We start from the raw sequence: 15,666 nt of genomic DNA, 5'->3' as shown, positions 1-15,666 counted from the left end.
ATGGGCATTAAGGAGAGCACTTGATATAATGAGCCCTGGGTATTATATGCAACTGATGAATAGCTAAATTCTACCTCTGAAACTAATTTTAAAAAGTGGGAATGAGAGAAAGAAAAGGACTTTTGAGTTTAAGAAGATATTTTTTGCAAGCTATATTTTTTTTAAAGATTTTATTTATTTATTCATGAGAGAGAGAGAGAGAAAGAAAGAAAGAAAGAGGCAGGGACGGACATAGTGGGAGAAGCAGGCTCCTCACAGGGAGTCTGATGTGGGACTTGATCTCCGGACCTGGGATCACGCCCTGAGCTGAAAGCAGACGATCAATTGCTGAGCTACCCAGGCATCCCCAAATTTTATTTATTCATGAGAGAGAGGGAGAGACATAGGCAGAGGGAGAAGCAGGCTCCCTGCAGGGAACCTGATGTGGGACTCTATCCTAGGAACTTAGGATCACACTCTGAGCCAAAGAAGGCAGATGCTCAACCACTGAGCCACTCAGATGTCCCTATATAATTCTTTTTTTAAATAAGATTTTATTTATTTGAGAGAAAGCAAGTGAGAGAGAACACAAGTTGAGGGGAGGGGTAGGGGAAGAAGCAGACTCCCTACTGAGCAGGGAGCCTGACCCGGGACTCGATCCCAGGACTCCAGGATCATGACCTGAGCTGAAGGCAGACATTTAACCAACTGAGCACCCAGGCACCCAGTTTTGAGGTTTTTTGTAACTGAGCAACTGAGTTGATGGTGGTTCCATTTATTAATAATAGGAATACTGGTGAAAGAACAAGAGAGGTTATTTTGGTTTGGGGGGAGGGCAAGTTGAGACTCAAATTCTGTTTTGATCTACCTAAGTTTGAAATGTCTGTAGACATACAAGTGGAAGTATAGGCAGTTTGAAGCTAGGCTTGGAGTTCAGGAGAAAAGTTGGAATTAGAGAAATAAATATGGAATTCATCAGCATGGAGTATATTTAATCAGTAAAAACACATGTTCTTTTAACTTTTTAACTTCTCAGAGATCAGGGCGTGTCTTGCAATTGATGTCAGCCAGGCAGCAATGAAAATATAGTTGTCGTTTACTGTTTTTGAGTATGTCCAGGCAGATTACCAGAATCAGACCTTGCAGGATGGTTGTTAGCAGGTTGGGGAAATAACTTGGAGGAAATATTGGAACACTCCTTTAGGCCCCAAAAAACAAATGCCTTGGAGGAAGAGGGGAGGGAAGCAGTATATCATACTTGTTACGGACTTTCCTTTGAAGCAGGAACCAAAAGTAGATTATGTTTATGTAATTGGGACCCCAACACTAGTATCTTTTAGTTTTTTGAGGAACGTTGCATTGCCAACACTTTGGCACAGAAGATGATACTGTGTGAAAAAACATAGTTATCTATAGCTCTTGAGTAGAAAAGTAATTCAGAAGAGTAGGACTCCAAATATAAAATTTTAGAAATACTTTTCACTACTTAATTTTGTTTATATTTACCATTTCATGTTTATAAAAATGATATATGATCAAAATCTGCCTACATCTAAAAATCATCATAAAAGAAAAATTCTAAGTGTTAAGAAGACATTGTGCTATACATAGTTTAATAGGCATAGTTTTTTCTTAGTAATATATTAAAAATGTTTGTTATAGAATTGATGACTTTTCATTGAAATACAGTGGGTGATAGTTAAAGATAGGAAAATATGTGGGATTGCCTAGGTCTGAGTTTTCATAATCAGTTTTTATAGAATCTCCTGTGTACACAGACTGCCTCACTAGACTTCCTCCTCATCCCTTAAAACTCAGTTCAGGTATCCTTTACCTCAGCAGATGCCTTCTCTAATATCTTCTATCTTCACTCCAGTGGCTGAATACAGATTTGAGGCCATAAATTAGCAAAATGGAACTCCCTTTATTCGCTGTAATCTCACCTTCCTTCTGTTTGTGCTATTAGGGAGAAATATGGAAGGTTATAGTGAGTGTTTACCTAAAAGGAATCCAAGAATGATAGTAGGAATAAAATGTAACAAATGAGTCAGTGAAGAGCCATCTTAATTTTCTGGTAATTTTTGCTAACCAAATATTTCTATCTCCTATCTCCCCACTTTTTTTTGTTGTTTTGTTTTTGTTTTTTAAGGAGTGGCCAGAAGAAAGGACAACAGTAAACATGAGATCTATTCGGGTAAATAAATTTATTTTCATCATGTTTCAGGAATTTACTATAGCTTTATTTTATCAAAAAATGTGTACTTTTACTTTTCTCCCAGTCTTAAGCTTGCTGCCTCCACAAAATCAAAGTGAAATGTTTGCCTCCTGAATTCATTCCGGTGACTTTTATGTGAATTTATTAGCATTTACCCTCTCCTTCCTCTCTAAGATAGAACTACTCATAATTTGATTCTTGCCATTATATCTGTGCATTGTCTCATTTTATAGTACAGTTGCATGTATTCAAAGTGTGACTGCCATGAGGCTAATTTAACAAAACCTAACATAGTTGTCTCATTATTATAGAAACTCTGCTGTGTACATATTTAATCTAGACAGTAATATGACAATGTCTGCTCCCATGTTATCTATTTTAGATATTAAATTTCTAGAACAAGGTAATGATGACCCATTTCCATTTCATAGGACGTGTTCAGTTGGATAGCTAAAACTTTTTGCCAATAAAGTAAAAGGAATGTTTAGCCTTTAAATTTCAGGTACTTTCTGGTTTGAATGTTACTTTAGGGCCTGAGTTCCAGTTAGGAACCTGGCCCCTCTGAGCTAACCCTTGGTATGTGCATTCAGGACATTGGGAATTTTTACTCGGGAAAGAAGAGAAGACAGAATAAGCACAGTAAATATTTCACAAGTAATCTTCCCTTTTTTGTGCCTGCAGGGAAAGAAATGGAACTGGTATTTGGACTATTTATTTTCAGAGGGGTTACAAGGCTTGAAACTTTTCATAAGAAGTAGTATTCATCATTCTTCTGTCCCCTGATCATCAGAGAGCATAAACCACCTCATCAACATGAAATGAATTTAGACTTAAATGAACCGATCATACTGGACTAAATTCTTTTCCTTGTTGCTAGAGAGGCCAAATGGCTCAACTTGAGTTTCCATAATCTTTTCATCAATAGACTGTCATCTTCAGGGAGTACTTGAACTGGCCTTCCATGCATGGCTCCAGAGAGCCTCAGTGTGGCTAACTATATTTTTCAGGATCTAGATTCTTTAGCCCACTAGTGAATAATGACTTCATCATCAAGCCCTGCCTTCTACCAAATTATACATCTGTTATGTGGTGGGATTTTTCACATTCTTGTGGACTGTAAATTGTGTTGATGGAAGAGATCAGGTAATATATAATATATAGTGGCAATTTAGCCACAGACATACTCATGTAAAATGCCCTGCCTCTGCAACCTCTGGTGATATTGCCATTTTCCTTATTGTGAACAACAGTGTCAGCCATCAAGTTAATTGTATATAACATGTTTAACTGTGAAAGCTAGCTCTAACTAATTGGTAGATTAGGAGCCTGGGCCTTCACTGGTAGCAATTTGAAGAGAGAAGGCAATGGAAAGGATTGTGGGATAATCTAAAATGTTCCTATTTATACTACTTTGGTTTCACAAAACTGTACTATATTGTGTATGTGTATTATGTATATGTTACATATCCCATTTGTAAGTGTTCAGGCTCAAATAAACTGAGACTTTATTTTCAGGGATAATTCTGAGACTTAAAAAAATTATAATAGCTAGAATATCTTGCTGAAAATTCAGCCTCACTGCTACTAAGTAACTCTTTGTCTTTTAATAAAATTCATATCATTTGAGAGAAATTAAGCTGAGTTTACTTTTGTTTGTAAGGGCATATTCTAGAGGGTTTTTTTCTTTTTTTTGTTTTTTTTCTTTAAAGCAAAACAAAACTATACTATTGGGTAGTGTTCAGATTAGAATCCCATTCATTATTTGATTCAATACATATTTACCTTGCTTACTATGTGGCAGATATTTTTTTGTGTTGGTTGTATAGCTGTGACCAATACAAAGTACTGCTTTTGTGGGATTTACTGTATCCCTTTGGAGAAGGCAGACAATAAAAATATAAGCAAAAATATAGTATGAGGTGCTATAAAGAAGAAGCAAAGAATACAGAATATATTTTTTTAATAATAAATTTATTTTTTATTGGTGTTCAATTTGCCAACATACAGAATAACACCCAGTGCTCATCCCGTCAAGTGCCCCCCTCAGTGCCCATTCACCCCCACCCCCGCCCTCCTCCCCTTCCACCACCCCTAGTTCGTTTCCCAGAGTTAGGAGTCTTCATGTTCTGTCTCCCTTTCTGATATTTCCTACCCATTTCTTCTCCCTTCCCTTCTATTCCCTTTCACTATTATTTATATTCCCCAAATGAATGGGACCATATAATGTTTGTCCTTCTCCGATTGACTTACTTCACTCAGCATAGTACCCTCCAGTTCCATCCATATTGAAGCAAATGGTGGGTGTTTGTCATTTCTAATGGCTGAGTAATATTCCATTGTATACATAGACCACATCTTCTTTATCCATTCATCTTTCGATGGACACCGAGGCTCCTTCCACAGTTTGGCTATTGTGGACATTGCTGCTATAAACATCGGGGTGCAGGTGTAGGGACAGACTATTGAGACGGTTGCTACTTTAAGGCCTGTTAGAGGAGGTGACCTATGCAGAAGCCCTAATGATATAAATGTATGGGCCATGTTAATATTTGGGGTAAGAGCATTCTGGGCAGAGGTAAAGGTAAGTTGTGAAAGGCTTAAAAACATTAATTGGGTTTAGCACATTTGAGGAATAGCAGAGAGGCCAGTAAGGTTACAACAGAGTAATTAAAGGGGAGGAGTGATGGGGCGCCTGGGTGGCTCAGTAGGTTAAGCATCTGCCTTTGGCTCAGGTCATGATCCTGAGTTCTGGGATCCAGCCCCACATAGGGCCCTCTGCTCAGCTCCCTGTTCCCAGCTCCCTTCTCCCTCTCCCCCTGCCTGCCACTCTGCCTACTTGTGCTCTCTCTCTCTCTCTCTCTCTGTCAAATAAATAAACAAAATCTTTAAAAAAAAAATAAAAAAGGAGTGGTAAGAAATGAAATAGAGAAACCAGAGCATAGTTCATTAAGGCCCTTATAATGTGTTAGAGATAGACAATAAGAAGCCATTTGAGGGCAGCCCCAGTGGCTTAGCGGTTTAGCGCCGCCTTCAGCCTGGGGTGTGATCCTGGAGACCCGGGATCGAGTCCCTGAATGGAGCCTGCTTCTCCCTCTGCCTGTGTCTCTGCCTCTCTCTCTCTCTCTCTGTCTCTCATGAATAAATAAATAAAATCTTTAAAAAAGGAAGCCATTCAAACAATTGAGAGCTGAGTGATATACTTTGACTTACCTGTATGGAGCTGTAGTTTGAAAGTTAGACTGGAGAAGATTAAGGGTTAAAAGAGAGATCAGTTAAGTTATTAGAGTTCCAGGAAAGAGTCTTAGACTAGTGTGGTAGATGATGGGGAGGTGGTTAGATACTGGATTTAGGCTCTACTTTAAAGGTAGAGAAGATAGGATCTGCTGTTAGCTTGGATATGAAGAGAGGGAAAGAGAGAAGTAAAGGATGATTCCTAGATTTTTGACTGAGCAACTGGATAAGTTCTAGGATACAGAGATGAGGCATCCTGGAGGAGGAGCAGATTTGGAGGAATGTGGAATCAGAAGTTCTGTTTGGGCCGTGTTAGGTTGGAGATGCTGAGTAGGCAGGTGGATATTTGGGTCTAGAGTTCAGGGTACAAGTTGGGACTGGCAAAATTAATTTAGACATCATTAGTGAATAGCCATGAAAATTGTATGAGATCATTTAGTGCAGCTAGAAAAAAAGAAGATAAAGACAGCAAAAGACTGAGCCCTGTGGTGTAGGTGAACATTAAGAAGTAGAAGAAAAAAGGATGAACCAGTGGCTAGAAGTCAGGAGACTGGTTGGCATGCTGGAAGCCAAGTGAAAAAGGTGTTTCAAACAAGAGAGGGAGTACTTCTTGGTGTAGAATGTTGCCTATATACCCAGGTAAAAAAGTTTTAGCTGCTTTGAAGTAAATTTGACAGTGTCTCCAATAGATAACCTTTCTCATTTAGAGAGTTCTCTTTTGTTTTTAAGTTTGCAGTCCGAATAACTTTCTATATTGTTATTTAGAATATGATATTTCAGTCATTGAGATCATGTGGAACTTTCATTTGTGAGAAGGAATTTTATTATTTTCCATGAAATTTAATCCCAAAAAATATTCCAGTCATGGAAGAAGTTTCTAAACCTAAGTTTTTGTTATAGGAAAAAAACATGTTCCCCTTATGTTTGTCTTTTTGTTTAGTAATGATTCCCTAGGTATCGTTTTTTGTTCATATTCTTCTCTTGGTCATTTATTTATTCCTGAGAGACACACAGAGAGAAGCAGAGACATAAGCAGAGGGAGAAGCAGGCTCCCTGCGGGGAGCCTGATGTGGGACTTGATCCCAGGACCCCAGGATCATGACCTGAGTCAAAGGCTGACCTGAGTTCAACCACTGAGTCACCCGGGCCTCCCTTGATCCATTTTTTTAAAAAAACTCAGTTAAGATTAAATGTGCAAATAAGGCAAATCTAGTTATTTGGAAACCTTTTTGAAGGATGTTTATGGCAAACAAAAACAAGATTACTTAAGAATAGCTATTTTGCTTTAGTGCAAAAGTTGCCAACAAAAGAAAAATAGAAAATTTGGTTTATTATCCCAATTGTACAGAAAGAATACTTTCTTTACTATTATTTATGTAAAATTGTTGATGTTATAAATATTGGCTTAATAATGTTCAATACAAAGTTACTGTTAGGGATCCCTGGGTGGCGCAGTGGTTTAGCGCCTGCCTTTGGCCCAGGGCACGATCCTGGACACCCGGGATCAAATCCCACGTTGGGCTCCCGGTGCATGGAGCCTGCTTCTCCCTCTGCCTATGTCTCTGCCTCTCTCTCTCTCTCTCTATGTGACTATCATAAGTAAGTAAAAATTTAAAAAAAGTTACTGTTAGATTTCTAACATTTTATTTTTCTTTTTATCATAACTTCTTCCGCTTGGTCTTGAGAACAATCTAGAAAGGAAAGTAGATATGTCTGTGGTGTCTCACGTAAAATTTTTGTTTGCAGACATTTTCCGTTTACATTAGATACATTTTATATCACACAATGGCTTGCTAGAAATAAAAATTATTTTCTAAAATTGTTATTATATTGGGATGCCTGAGTGACTTAGTTGAATATCTGACTCTTGATTTTGGCTCAGGTCATGATTTCAGGGGTATGAGATTGAGCCCTGCCTTGGGCTCCCCACTCTGCGGAGAGTCTGCTTCTCTCCTCCTCCCTCTCCCTTTGCTCTTCCCTCTGTTTTCCCCTCTGCCCCTTCCCTTTTTCACAAGTACTCTCTCAAACAAATAAATATTTAAATAAAAATTGATACTTTAAAAATCTCTTTTCAATTGCTATAAATTTTTACTTCATTTATTTCTTTAATATAAAAAGACTGTATTTTTCTTGTGTAAAAATATTCTATTTTCAATAAAGATGGATGCTATGGGCTGAGTGTTTATTTCTCCCAAATTTAGGCATTGAAGCCCTAACCCCTAATGTGATAGTAATTGGAGGTGGGCCTTTTGGAGGTAATTAAGTCATGAAGGTGGAGCCCTCATCAATGGGATTAATACCTTTATAGGAAGAGACAAGGGAGATACCGATCTTTCTCTCTACCATGTGAGGAGAGAGCAATAACCAAGCCATGTACAAGCTAGAAAGAGGGCTCTCACCAGAACCTGTCCATGTTGGCACGCTTATCTTTTGGACTTCCAGCTCCAGAATTGTGAGAAATAAATTTGTTTTTTAAGATACTCAGTCTATGGTATTTTGTTATAGCAACCTGATCTAAGACAATGACCAGCAATGTTTGACAGAATATATTGTTGACCTGAATCATCAATGCTTTATTTTTATCATACTCAGAAAAGGATGTCTTCCCAAGGAGCATAATAAATACCTGTGAATTAAAGTCCACTTTTAAGTCATGTAGCAAGAAAGCAAATTTTTTCAGCTTTCCAGAGCCAGAGGCTGGATGTTGAGGAGTCCTTTCATTGCATTTATTTATTTATTTATTTATTTATTTATTTATTTATTTATTTTTTCTTTCATTGCTTTTAGTTTTAGATCTATCATTAATGAATTGTGTGACCTTGGAAGTCACTTAAGTACTTTGCCTCTTGATTCCATCTTTGGTAAAATTCAGATTCTATGTCTATCTTTCAAAGGTCTGGTATACAAATGATAGAAATCTGTGAAATTTTATTGAAAATCCATAAAGGGGAAAAAGATATAAAAGTTTTTCCTACCTTTGAAGTATGTCCATTCAAAGTATAACAATAGAAATGCAATTGAAGCCTGTCCCAGAAGGTAGTAGGTTACTGAAGTAACACGCATTTTTCTGTACTTCACCTTCTGTGTGAACAGAGGTTGCCTGAGCCTTTCTGGAAAAAGTGCCCAATATATGAATAAGCATTTATTTAAAAATTTGACATCCTGGTCATTTATGAGTATTTCAATCCTGGATACAATAACCCAGTTAATATTACTTGAAATTGAACATGGCTACCATTTTTATATGCTTTACTTTCCCCTTGTATCTATTTGTAGACAACATTCTGTTACCTGGGGTAATGAGAGAGAAGATAGTATATAATTTTTAAAATTGGGTATTACTTTTAGCTTCAAAAAATTAGAAATGGATCATTTTTATAATCAGCTTTGTAGATAAATTAAATTCACAAAATTGATCACCAGTTTCTACAGTCAGTTAAAAATGAAAATGGAGAGGTTTTCTGGACGGCAATGTGAAGACTTCAATGGAACTCCCCAGAGAAGTATTTGTCTAATTGGTCAAAATTAGCAAAGAGTAATCATTCAACATCTCTGGAGAATAATAAAAGGATTTACAACAAATTGAGAACCATAAAAAAATAAAAACCAAATTGAGAACCATTTATTCAAAATCTACAGAATTCAGTAATAGTAATAGTAGGAGGCTGTAACATCTGAAGTAGAGGCTATAAACCTATTCTCTCACCCAACTCTGTTTCAGAAGAGGGATTCTAGGACAGTTGGAAACCAAGTGGCAGCTCCTGTCAGTACCAGATATTATTCTATAATACAGAGGTTCTGCCGGGGAGAGGTCAGAGAAAACCTCAAAGACCGGCAACACGCTGGCCCTGGCCTGAGGGGCCTGACTTTATTTGGATGGTGGAGCAACTTATGTCTCCAAGGAACTGTTCAAAATAAAAGTCAACTAACATTTATTGGGGGCCAAAAACATAATATGATACTAGTGGAGACAAGTCAGAAGTTTAACAGGGAGATCAAAAAGAGACAGCATTTATGTAAGGCCACACTCTTAGGAACCACTGGAGAGGAAACTCTATTAGTCGTTGGCTAAATGTAGAACAAATTTTTAAACTCCCTGTAATGTGAAAGCAGTCTCTATGCCATCCAGATCACGTGGCAAAAAAATGAAAACCTTTAACTGGCTCAGGGCTTAAGTACAACTCTGATCCATCAGTGACTGACTACTAAATTGTGATGAACCAGGGATGACCCTTAGGATGCCAAGTTTAAAGATAAAACCAAGAAAAATCCAAACAGAAAAAGTAAAGGCTGCCCACTGTGAAGGAACAGGTTTCACAGAATTAGTCTAGCCAAGTTATTAAACAACAGCAATAAACCCAGGAGCAGGAACAATCAGTATCCAGAGCTGCTACAATATATTATCTGAACTGTTCGGTTTCAAGGAGCAAAGAAATGGGAACCCATACACAGGGAAAAAAGTAGAAATTTCCTTTGAGGGCATCAGATGTTGAACTTGGTTGACAAGGAATTCAAAGCAGGTATTATAATTATGCCTAAGGAACTTCAACCATGTTTAAATAATTAAAGGAATATATGATGATAATGACATCAAAAAGAAAATATCAGTAAAGAATAGAATGCATACAGAGACACTCCAAATGAAAATGCTGGACTTGAAAAGAGTGAAGAAAAATGAAAAGAACCTTATAGAAAGTGGTACACCATTAAGCACACAAACACATTCATAATAGATATACCAGAGGAGAAAACAAAGGGACAGAATAAATATTAGAATAAATAATGGCTGATAATGATAATGGGCCAAATTTGATGAAAACAATCTATATATTCAAGAAGCTCAAGGAAATACTAGCAAATCAAATCTGGCTGCATGAAATGGATTATACTCCATGACCCAACTGGGATCTATCTCAATCATGCAAGGTTGGTTTAACATCAATGTAATACACGATATCAAAATTGTTTTTTTAATAAATTTATTTTTTATTGGTGTTCAATTTACCAGCATACAGAATAACACCCAGTGCTCATCCGGTCAAGTGCCCCCCTCAGTGCCCATCACCCATTCACCCCCACCCCTTCCACCACCCCTAGTTCGTTTCCCAGAGTTAGGAGTCTTTATGTTCTGTCTCCCTTTCAGATATTTCCCACACATTTCTTCTCCCTTCCCTTATATTCCCTTTCACTATTATTTATATTCCCCAAATGAATGAGAACATATAATGTTTGTCCTTCTCCGATTGACTTACTTCACTCAGCATAATACCCTCCAGTTCCATCCACGTCGAAGCAAATGGTGGGTATTTGTCGTTTCTAATAGCTGAGTAATATTCCATTGTATACATAAACCACATCTTCTTTATCCATTCATCTTTCGTTGGACACCGAGGCTCCTTCCACAGTTTGGCTATCGTGGCCATTGCTGCTATAAACATCGGGGTGCAGGTGTCCCGGCGTTTCATTGCATTTGTATCTTTGGGGTAAATCCCCAACAGTGCAATTGCTGGGTCGTAGGGCAGGTCTATTTTTAACTCTTTGAGGAACCTCCACACAGTTTTCCAGAATGGCTGCACCACTTCACATTCCCACCAACAGTGTAAGAGGGTTCCCTTTTCTCCGCATCTTCTCCAACATTTCTGGTTTCCTGCCTTGTTAATTTTCCCCATTCTCACTGGTGTGAGGGTATCTCATTGTGGTTTTGATTTGTATTTCCCTGATGGCAAGTGACGCAGAGCATTTTCTCATGTGCATGTTGGCCATGTCTATGTCTTCCTCTGTGAGATTTCTGTTCATGTCTTTTGCCCATTTCATGATTGGATTGTTTGTTTCTTTGCTGTTGAGTTTAATAAGTTCTTTATAGATCTTGGAAACTACCCTTTATCTGATAGGTCATTTGCAAATATCTTCTCCCATTCTATAGGTTGTCTTTTAGTTTTGTTGACTGTATCCTTTGCTGTGCAAAAGCTTCTTATCTTGATGAAGTCCCAATAGTTCATTTTTGCTTTTGTTTCTTTTGCCTTCGTGGATGTATCTTGCAAGAAATTACTGTGGCCAAGTTCAAAAAGGGTGTTGCCTGTGTTCTCCTCTAGGATTTTGATGGAATCTTGTCTCACATTTAGATCTTTCATCCATTTTGAGTTTATCTTTGTGTATGGTGAAAGAGAGTGGTCTAGTTTCATTCTTCTGCATGTGGATGTCCAATTTTCCCAGCACCATTTATTGAAGAGACTGTCTTTCTTCCAGTGGATAGTCTTTCCTCCTGTGTCGAATATTAGTTGGCCATAAAGTTCAGGGTCCACTTCTGGATTCTCTATTCTGTTCCATTGATCTATGTGTCTGTTTTTGTGCCAGTACCACACTGTCTTGATGACCACAGCTTTGTAGTACAACCTGAAATCTGGCATTGTGATGCCCCCAGCTATGGTTTTCTTTTTTAAAATTCCCCTGGCTATTCGGGGTCTTTTCTGATTCCACACATCTTAAAATAATTTGTTCTAACTCTCTGAAGAAAGTCCATGGTATTTTGATAGAGATTGCATTAAACGTGTAAATTGCCCTGGGTAACATTGACATTTTCACAATATTAATTCTGCCAATCCATGAGCATGGAATATTTTTCCATCTCTTTGTGTCTTCCTCAATTTCTTTCAGAAGTGTTCTATAGTTTTGAGGGTATAGATCCTTTACCTCTTTGGTTAGGTTTATTCCTAGGTATCTTATGCTTTTGGGTGCAATTGAAAATGGGATTGACTCTTTCATTTCTCTTTCTTCAGTCTCATTGTTAGTGTATAGAAATGCCACTGATTTCTGGGCATTGATTTTGTATCCTGCCACGCTACCAAATTGTTGTATGAGTTCTAGCAATCTTGGGGTGGAGGCTTTTGGGTTTTCTATGTAGAGTATCATGTCATCAGCGAAGAGGGAGAGTTTGACTTCTTCTTTGCCAATTTGAATGCTTTTAATGTCTTTTTGTTGTCTGATTGCTGAGGCTAGGACTTCTAGTACTATGTTGAATAGCAGTGGTGAGAGTGGACATCCCTGTCTTGTTCCTGATCTTAGGGGAAAGGCTCCCAGTGCTTCCCCATTGAGAATGATATTTGCTGTGGACTTTTCGTAGATGGCTTTTAAGATGTCGAGGAAAGTTCCCTCTATCCCGACTCTCTGAAGAGTTTTGATCAGAAATGGATGCTGTATTTTGTCAAATGCTAATAAGAGGATCATATGGTTCTTGGTTTTTCTCTTGCTGATATGATGAATCACATTGATTGTTTTACGGGTGTTGAACCAGCCTTGTGTCCTGGGGATAAATCCTACTTGGTCATGGTGAATAATTTTCTTAATGTACTCTTGGTTCCTATTGGCTAGTATCTTGTTGAGAATTTTTGCATCCATGTTCATCAGGGATATTGGTCTGTAATTCTCCTTTTTGGTGGGGTCTTTGTCTGGTTTTGGAATTAAGGTGATGCTGGCCTCATAGAACGAATTTGGAAGTACTCCATCTCTTTCTATCTTTCCAAACAGCTTTAGTAGAATAGGTATGGTTTCTTCTTTAAACGTTTGATAGAATTCCCCTGGGAAGCCATCTGGCCCTGGACTCTTGTGTCTTGGGAGGTTTTTGATGACTGCTTCAATTTCCTCCCTGGTTATTGGCCTGTTCAGGTTTTCTATTTCTTCCTGTTCCAGTTTTGGTAGTTTGTGGCTTTCCAGGAATGCGTCCATTTCTTCTAGATTGCCTAATTTATTGGCGTATAGCTGTTCATAATATGTTTTTAAAATCGTTTGTATTTCCTTGGTGTTGGTAGTGATCTCTCCTTTCTCATTCATGATTTTATTAATTGAGTCTTCTCTCTCTTCTTTTTAATAAGGCTGCCTAATGGTTTATCTATCTTGTTAATTCTTTCAAAGAACCAACTCCTGGTTTTGTTGATCTGTTCCACAGTTCTTCTGGTCTCGATTTCGTTGAGTTCTGCTCGAATCTTTATTAACTCCCTTCTTCTCTTGGGTGTAGGATCTATTTGCTGTTTTTTCTCTAGCTCCTTTAGGTGTAAGGTTAGCTTTTGTATTTGAGTTCTTTCCAGTTTTTGAATGGATGCTTGTATTGCGATGTATTTCCCCTTAGGACTGCTTTTGCTGCATCCCAAAGATTTTGAACGGTTGTATCTTCATTCTCATTAGTTTCCATGAATCTTTTTAATTCTTCCTTAATTTCCTGGTTGACCCTTTGATCTTTTAGCAGGATGGTCCTTAACCTCCACGTGTTTGAGGTCCTTCCAAACTTCTTGTTGTGATTTAGTTCTAATTTCAAGGCATTATGGTCTGAGAATATGCAGGGGATGATCCCAATGTTTTGGTATCGGTTCAGACCCGATTTGTGACCCAGTATGTGGTCTATTCTGGAGAAAGTTCCATGTGCACTTGAGAAGAATGTGTATTCAGTTGAGTTTGGATGTAAAGTTCTGTAGATATCTGTGAAGTCCATCTGGTCCAGTGTATCATCTTAAGCTCTCGTTTCGGGGATCCCTGGGTGGTGCAGCGGTTTAGCGCCTGCCTTTGGCCCAGGGCGCGATCCAGGAGACCCGGGATCGAATCCCACGTTGGGCTTCCAGTGCAAGGAGCCTGCTTCTCCCTCTTCCTATGTCTCTGCCTCTCTCTCTGTCTCTGTGAATATCATAAATAAATAAAAATTAAAAAGAAAATAAAGCTCTCGTTTCTTTGTTAATGTTGTGCTTAGAAGACCTATCGAGTATAGAAAGAGCTAGATTGAAGTCACCAAGTATAAGTGTATTATTATCTAAGTATTTCTTCACTTCGGTTATTAATTGATTGATATATTGGCAGCTCCCACATTTGGGGCATATATATTGAGGATTGTTAAGTCCTCTTGTTGGATAGATCCTTTAAGTATGAGATAGTGTCCCTCTTCATCTCTCACTACAGTCTTCGGGGTAAATTTTAGTTTATCTGATATAAGGATGGCTACCCCTGCTTTCTTTTGAGGACCATTCGAATGGTAAATAGTTCTCCAACCTTTTATTTTCAGGCTGTAGGTGTCCTTCTGTCTAAAATGAGTCTCTTGTAGAGAGCAAATAGATGGGTCCTGCTTTTTTATCCAGTCTGAAACCCTGCGCCTTTTGATGGGGACATTAAGCCCGTTCACGTTCAGAGTTGCTATTGAGAGATATGAGTTTAGTGTCATCATGATATCTATTCAGTCCTTGATTTTGTGGATTGTTCCACTGAACTTCTTCTTAAAGGGGATTTTTAAGAGTCCTCCTTAAAATTTCTTTCAGAGCTGGTTTGGAGGTCACATATTCTTTCAATTCCTGCCTGTCTTGGAAGCTCTTTATCTCTCCTGCCATTTTGAATGAGAGCCTTGCTGGATAAAGTATTCTGGGTTGCATGTTCTTCTCATTTAGGACCCTGAATATATCCTGCCAGCCTTTTCTGGCCTGCCAGGTCTCTGTGGAGAGGTCTGCTGTTAACCTAATACTTTTCCCCATAAAAGTCAGGGATTTCTTGTCTCTTGCTGCTTTAAGGATCTTCTCTTTATCTTTGGAATTTGCAGGCTTCACTATTAAATGTCGAGTTGTTGAACGGTTTTTATTGATTTTGGGGGGGGGGGAGTCTCTGTATTTCCTGGATCTGAATGCCTGTTTCCCTTCCCAGATTAGGAATGTTTTCAGCTAGGATTTGTTTAAATACATATTCTGGCCCTCTGGCCCTTTCGGCGCCCTCAGGAACCCCAATTAAATGTAGGTCTTTCTTCCTCAGGCTGTCGTTTATTTCCCTTAATCTGTCTGTATGGTCTTTTAATTGTCTCTTTTTTCCTCAGTTTCCCTCTTTGACATCAACTTGTCTTCTATGTCACTCACTCGTTCTTCCACCTCGTTAACCCTCGTCGTTAGGGCTTCTAGTTTGGATTGCGTCTCATTCAATTGATTTTTAATTTCTGCCTGATTGGATCTAAATTCTTCAGTCATGAAGTCTCTTGAGTCCTTTATGCTTTTTTCTAGAGCCACCAGTAGCTGTATAATAGTGCTTCTGAATTGGCTTCCTGACATTGAATTGTAATCCAAATTTTGTAACTCTGTGGGAGAGAGGACTGTTTCTGATTCTTTCTATTGAGGTGAGGTTTTCCTTCTAGTCATTTTGCTCAGTGCAGAGTGGTCAAAAGCAAGTAGTATTGGGAAAAGGAGAAAAAGGGAGGAGAGAAAGAAGGAAAGAAAAGAGAAAAAGAA

The 15,666-nt window shown here is 38.3% G+C and overlaps 1 protein-coding gene across 3 annotated transcripts in view; it reads left to right on the top strand.

Moving 5' to 3' along the window:
- Positions 1 to 3,826, top strand: part of CENPI (centromere protein I) — a 79,863-nt gene extending 76,037 nt beyond the window's left edge. For all 3 annotated transcript variants that reach the window (XM_077887339.1, XM_077887340.1, XM_077887341.1), the window contains exons 20-21: positions 2,129 to 2,173; positions 2,876 to 3,826. In XM_077887339.1, coding sequence (XP_077743465.1) covers positions 2,129 to 2,173; positions 2,876 to 2,977 — 147 coding nt within the window. In that variant the 3' untranslated portion in view covers positions 2,978 to 3,826. The remainder of the gene's footprint in view (positions 1 to 2,128; positions 2,174 to 2,875) is intronic.
- Positions 3,827 to 15,666: the final 11,840 nt, after the last annotated feature.

Source organism: Canis aureus, chromosome X, assembly GCF_053574225.1.
Source record: "Canis aureus isolate CA01 chromosome X, VMU_Caureus_v.1.0, whole genome shotgun sequence".
NCBI lineage: Eukaryota > Metazoa > Chordata > Mammalia > Carnivora > Canidae > Canis > Canis aureus.
This window is presented reverse-complemented; position numbering and strand designations above follow the sequence as displayed.